The 6,782-nt window shown below is 28.6% G+C and overlaps 1 protein-coding gene across 1 annotated transcript in view; it reads right to left on the bottom strand.

Moving 5' to 3' along the window:
• The window catches only part of Smp_127450 (unnamed protein product), a gene marked incomplete at both ends in the record, with an annotated part of 47,543 nt that extends 41,556 nt beyond the window's left edge, over positions 1 to 5,987 (bottom strand). The window contains one exon of the mRNA XM_018792024.1: positions 4,953 to 5,987. Coding sequence (XP_018644926.1) covers positions 4,953 to 5,987 — 1,035 coding nt within the window. The remainder of the gene's footprint in view (positions 1 to 4,952) is intronic.
• Between the last annotated feature and the right edge of the window lie 795 nt (positions 5,988 to 6,782).

Genomic DNA, 6,782 nt, shown 5'->3' with positions numbered 1-6,782 from the left:
CATGGTGGTCTAGCTTCAATTGACTCACGCTTTCAACTAGATAATGATTCAGGTAAAGCACTACTAATTATTAGCAATGAATTAATTGAATCATATCGAATGAGGAGTTCAAATGGGTCAATAAAACCAAATGATACGATGACACTAGTAAATATGGTAAAGGCATATCATACTGATGACCTTGAGCGACTTATCAGCCGATTAGAAAGTAGTGTTTAGTTATAAAAAAAACAAATAACAATAAAAGTGTAGTAAAATAACAGCTTTGATACGAATGATTAACACTCATATGTTGAATTATTATTTTATAGTAAAGGAAAATGGTTAAATTTACATACGAGTTGGGTTAGTGTTGTGAGTCCAGGTTATATATAATCTCATAGGATTTTTGCCACCTACTGACATCAACTATAATACCGAAACGCTAGGGTTAGGTATCGGGAGTTAAGCTACAGTTATGAGTTCGATTTAAAAATTAGGCTCAGGGTTTCTCTCGCGAACTGACTTCAGTTGTAAAGCACTTATGATTTAATTACCACCCCTTTGTTCGTAAACTGAAAAAGGTAATTGTTGTGATTTGGCTTTCCTTCGCAAGGGAAGAGATATAAACCGCTGATAGGCTTAGTTTCCTAAAAAAAGCAGATATATATATATATATGTATATATATATAAGCACTCGATCCGGGTTAAATCAACAAAATTTCTTTATCCGTCTTCTCTCTTAAGCAACCAGGTTAGTGTATAAAAAGAGTGTATTAGTATCAAATGTCAGACACAGCGTCCAGTGCTTCCAGGTTTTTCTTGGTGTTCTAACTTCAATGGACTCATGCTTTCAACTAAGAAAATACTAAATCTCCACAAAAATCCCCTTCTGAAATACATTGTTTGTCTATGTTTATCTAATTTTTCATAGTATTATTTCGTTGTTAAAAAAATTTTCTTTCGATTAACCATACAAATTATACTGAATTAATAATCAATATAAAACTATTTTGCAAATTTAACAAACAATAAATATAACCACTTTTCTCAAGTACATTAGTATTGAATACCTTTATTTATAAACTATAAGTAATGTACACAATTTTTTATAATTCAATTCACTATTATTTATTATTGATTTCTATCAGTATTGATTTTGTTTTTCAATTAAGAAATATGTACAGGTAAATAAGAACTAAATAATGAGTTTGTTACTATATCACTTAAATTCAACAAAATTTGTCAAGAATATTTTAATGATGAACAGAGTTTTTTTTTAATTTGTACAAAATAATCAATAAATATATTTGATAATTATCATCAGAGTTATGAGAACATAAATAGGGATGTTAGGTTGATGTTTATCATTATTATTATTTTGAAAATTTTCAATGAACTCAAACTTCAATCAATAGAAATCATAAAAAGATGGCGTAGGTGCATCCACTCTTTGTGTTCTACCAAATTCTAATCTTCTGAATTCTTCATGTCTCTTTTTTCTCTTTTCAAATTTATTTCACTGAATTATACTCCTTCAATAACATCTTCAAATCCTAATCTTTCCGATTACTGCTTATACTCTTACTACCTCTACCACTATGGGATTTGAATCGACAACTGCATCTCTGTGCTAATGTGGTATGGCGACTCGAACTGATGTACGAAGTTCTACGTTGTGACTGATTGAATGACATAAAAAGATACAGTTATGGGAAAATTTTAATGATTTTTCTTTGAAAAAAAATAATGTTTTAATTATTAAAATAATATATAACAGATTAATATAGTAATTTTAATAGTTAAGATCACCAGTCAATTGAAGCTGAACCACCATGGAAAACCTGGAAGCACTGGATGGCCAATTCGTCCTATTTTTGAGACTCCTCCCCAGTGCTTCGGTTGAGTCATGATATCAACTACTAAAATTATTATAATATACATTAAAACCCTTTCTGATAGATCATTATGGGTTTTAAAAATGATAATTATTTATTAAGAAAAAAACGGATAGTAGTGATGAATAAAAGGTATGGAAGACTTGTGTGTAATAAAACGATAAGTGCATTACTCCTATCACTTCTACACTAATTCACCTACGTTTTCAGATCAAGAAATGGGATGATTTCACTAGCCAAATGAACTCGAAACGAAACTTAATAAAATTATACTGTACTGACATTTTAAATTGGCCGCTGCGAATGAATGTACTTACACGCAATCAGGCTTGTATAACGCTGATTTAATCACAGTTAAATTTAAAACTTATATGTTATAGATAACATATCAGTCGCAGTCTTAGAGTAATACTGATAGTAAAATATGGATATAAAAGGTTTTGAGGTGGTTAGTACTGAAAGAACGTAAAAAGTAAATTATTTATTAAGTTGTTAACCGTTAGACAGTAGTGGTTAAAAGCGAAGTTCAAAATTTTTAATTTGATCAATCTATAATGAAGTTTAATCCTCATATTTTATATATTTGAAATTATTTGATGTTTCATTGTGAATACATTGTTGAATATGTTCACACCTAATAATACTGGGTTATGGATGGTGTGTCTACTAATACAGAGTCAGACAAAATCAGTTGCTATTTGCAGAACAATATTTTCCATGTTTGGAAATGAAAAAGTTTGATTGTACACATTTAAACTGCAGTTCTATGGTGCTCGTAAAACCCATGAAAATTATTGAAGTGAAAAGTTCTAAGCTGAATGCTTTCAGCAATGACCGAAGAATTTATATTTACATATCAAGGATTCTATGTGACCGCCATAGCTCTGAATAATAAATCTGGATAATGGAATTTATAACTCGTAGGATAATTTATAATGAATAGGAAAAAGTTGTGCATGTTTAGAAATTCCAAGTTGATTTTAACAGTTAAACGTTCCAGTTACTTTGGATTTTATATTCTTGTAGGTTTAGGAAATGTTGTATTGTGTAAAAATGCATTTAGTTATAGAAATCCAGTGATCTCTAAATGTATTTCCTAAAGGCCATGCTTACTCTCTGTGTATCTGGTTTCATGGCTCAACGGTTAGCTATTGTCTAAAACACAATCAACAGATTAAAAAATTACCCTTTTTAATTTTCCCTGATATATAGGCTAAAATCAAAGGTTATCGATTGCTTTCTGATTTATATATTGACCACATATTTATCACCCGATGTCATATTACCTTTGTTGAACATATTTTATGTAACTGATTTCCCGAAAATAAAAATTCAGTCAATTACCTATTGAATCAGTTATCTGACAACTATTCACTTAAGACTGCAGATCGCTTTTTGAGTGGGTTATAAGTTCGGTTACTATACTCATCCCATTATTTTATCATATTGATGAACGCATCATAATCAAACGTAATTGTAAGATGGATATGTCATTTATGAAACAAATTACTAAACAAATCTTCACCGGAAAATCACAAATTAATTTTGTCGTTATAGGATCATACAGTCCTCTCACAAAACATAGGAATCACATAAACCTTCTAGTCATTAAATGGTACATCTCCTCTACATGTATATTCAAGATAATTTATCTTGTTGCATGAAAGACGCTACAAGTAAGTGGAATTAGCTTGAATAAGTGAAGCTTATTATTTGACTTTGAAAATATTTAAATAAGTAAATCCGGTACTCTAAATATTTTATTCGCCACTTTAATTTATGTTTTCTTCAATGTAAACTAAATAAATTGCCTCATTTACATTCAAAAGATTTGACTAGCTCATGAGAAGTTCTAGCATGAAATAAATTGCTGCTATAGACATTTTCAATAAGAAATATTTATACTAATATTATGTCAAAAATTTAACTGCACAAGATATATAATACCAAATAGTGAGAACAGTCTGACATTTGTCACAGTAATCTGACTTGTGTATTTAGATGGATGTATCATACGACCGTATTTTCTTAAATAAGACAACCTAACGTTAAATAGGGTGCTGACACTTCTTGGTTTCAAAGTATACTACATTGATGATCGACAAGTTGGTTCCTTCCGCTTATAAAAATCAAGAAGTGTCAGAAGCCTGTTTAACGTTAGATTGTCTTACATATATACTTAACAATAACGGAACTATATCTGACAATACTAAAAATATAAAGTACTACGTGTTTGTCTAGTTACAATATAATATTTTTGCAATCATTAAACTCATTTGAAATGAAACTTGGTTCTAGATCATTTATCCACTTGAAACTAGAAGTTAGGTATAGCACAAAACAAACTGTCATATTAAAATAAATTTAAGAGAAATAGTCAATTATATGGAGTAGATAACTGATTTGCGATAAAATAATTCTGGCACAAATTAAATTATGTCAATGATATTTTGAAACCACTTTTGTTGAAGTAACGTGTTTAACACCATTCGCATTTCATGAATTTGCTGTTTAAGTTATTTCATAATTAAAAGGATTATCTAAAAGATTTCAAAATCATAATGTTGACTGAATTCATCGTTGATGTTCTATGAAGAAAGAAAATTCAACATAATTGAGCGTAGTTGTGGCATAAAACTTTTCTCCTGTAGTCGACAAGAAGCTGTGAATTTATATTTTCATCTGGTGTAACATTACATGTTATCGAATATTGTTATACTTCTGATGAAGTATTAAATATATGTAAACTTCTACGTGTGTTGATTTGAGTCATGTAAGGAAAATCGAAGATTTTTTAAGTTTAAAACCAAGTTGAAATCAAAATATTCTTCGAAAATACGCGCTGTGTATTTTAGGTGACACTAGTTTATAAGAGTAGTGATTAAATTTCACACATTAACTGTCTATTGTGAACGTCACTACTAGTTTCCTAAAGATGAATCTAGTTTACGTTCACTTTGTGTCTGACAAAGCGTCTGGAAAGAAACAAGTTCAAAATGTCTGAGAAAATTAAAAATTAGATAGAAATCGATTATTACACTGAAAACAACTATACATAATTCAATGCAAACTAACTTTTAATTCACTTCGACGTTTCTCTGAATCAGTTGCATTTGGTACGTCACTTTTTTGTTGTGTTAAACTGGTACTATCCACTTTGTCGGAAGGTTTTGAAGACCTTCGACGATTACTATGCTTTCCAGTGTTACTTGACCCATTGAGTATAGCTTCACTTTTTTCTCTAACATTCCTATGACCTTTACGTCTTGAACGTGGTAGAGATTTTTCATTAAGAAATAAATTCCCAGGCATATAAAATTCTTTATTCTCTGAACTTCGTATCTTGTAATGTGGTTGAGAATTTCTTGGAATAGTCCAGTAATCAAACGGACCATTGTTACCACCCCCCATTCCTTCACGGCTACCATTGATATTACTATGGAATTCGTTTGTATGTGAATGTTCACGTCTACTTGGATAATAACCATGATTATACGTTTGTATATTTCTAGGTAATGGAGGACGTTGTGAGACAGCTAGTACATATTCTTTTGATTTATTCGGCTTTACCACTTTCCAATTTGTATTGTTCAATGATCCATGACTTTTACTAGGTCTTTTATTTAATGTATCATTGAGTTGATTACCTTTTCCTAATGTTACATTAATTTGTGATCTAGAATAAGGTTCATAATATATTGATTCATCCGTTATATCAAGTTCATTAATTGATTGATCCTCACAATTAATATCATCATCCATATCATCAATTACTTCATCATTATCATCATAATTATTTAAATGTTTTTGATATCTTGTTGTATTATTAGAATTATTGTTATGTGAATTATCTGTATGATATATATGTATTATACCATTTGGTGTTGTTGTAGTTTTTTTTGTTATTACTCTTGTTGTACTCATTGTTTGTTCAGATTCTATACTATGTGAATCTAATTCATGTACTGTACTTAAATCATGATGTAATTCTGTATAATCATTGTCTATATCATCGTCATCATTATCATCTTCATAATTGTCATTCTCATTAATATGATTATTAATATTATGATTACCATTTTGACAAATATTATGACCTATAAGATTCATCTCATTATCATAATCATCTTCATTGGGTCGTTCAGTTTTAAAAGAATTTTTTCCAATTAAAAATGATGTTTCATTTAATAACATAGTTGATTCATTATCATTCATATTCATTAATTAACTAGTAAACAAAAGTAGCGTGATTCTTTTTTTTATTTTTCTTTTATAAACAATAATGGTAATAGAATTTCAATACATTAACCCTCTTGCTTGATATAATTATAAGTATAATGATGACAATAACACTAATAATTAAAGAATTTCAAATGATAGAATGTGTCATCATTATCTCTTTTCAGTAGTAAATAAAATAGATTTTTAAAAAATAATAATAATCTATTATTCTATAGTAAACAAATCACCTTTCAATAAAAAGATTTTTTTTGGTTGAACTTTTGCGTAGGCTTATTAAAAATATTTTAAAGTAAAATAATCATTCATTATTATTAGCACATTAAATTAACCAATCAAAATTGTTAGACCTTGTCAGGTAAATAAACTCGTATTTGATTGGTTAATTTTCAGTTATATTTTACACATATTTATGAATCAAGAATATTTTAGTATAGTTCTATAATATTGTTGTTTTTTTTTTGGTTAACTGTGTTGATGTTTTTTTTATGCATATGTATTATGACAATTACATTCATAAACATATAATATATGCAAGCATTTATATGTACTAAAATAATAGTGATTAGACATACTTTTAAAATGAATTGAATTAAACTATGGAGAAGAGTATAATATCTTAGTTTATAAATGGTAATTTTTAAAAAGGCTTTTAGTTACTGATAG

Source organism: Schistosoma mansoni (assembly GCF_000237925.1).
Source record: "Schistosoma mansoni, WGS project CABG00000000 data, chromosome 1 unplaced supercontig 0010, strain Puerto Rico, whole genome shotgun sequence".
Lineage (NCBI taxonomy): Eukaryota > Metazoa > Platyhelminthes > Trematoda > Strigeidida > Schistosomatidae > Schistosoma > Schistosoma mansoni.
This window is presented reverse-complemented; position numbering and strand designations above follow the sequence as displayed.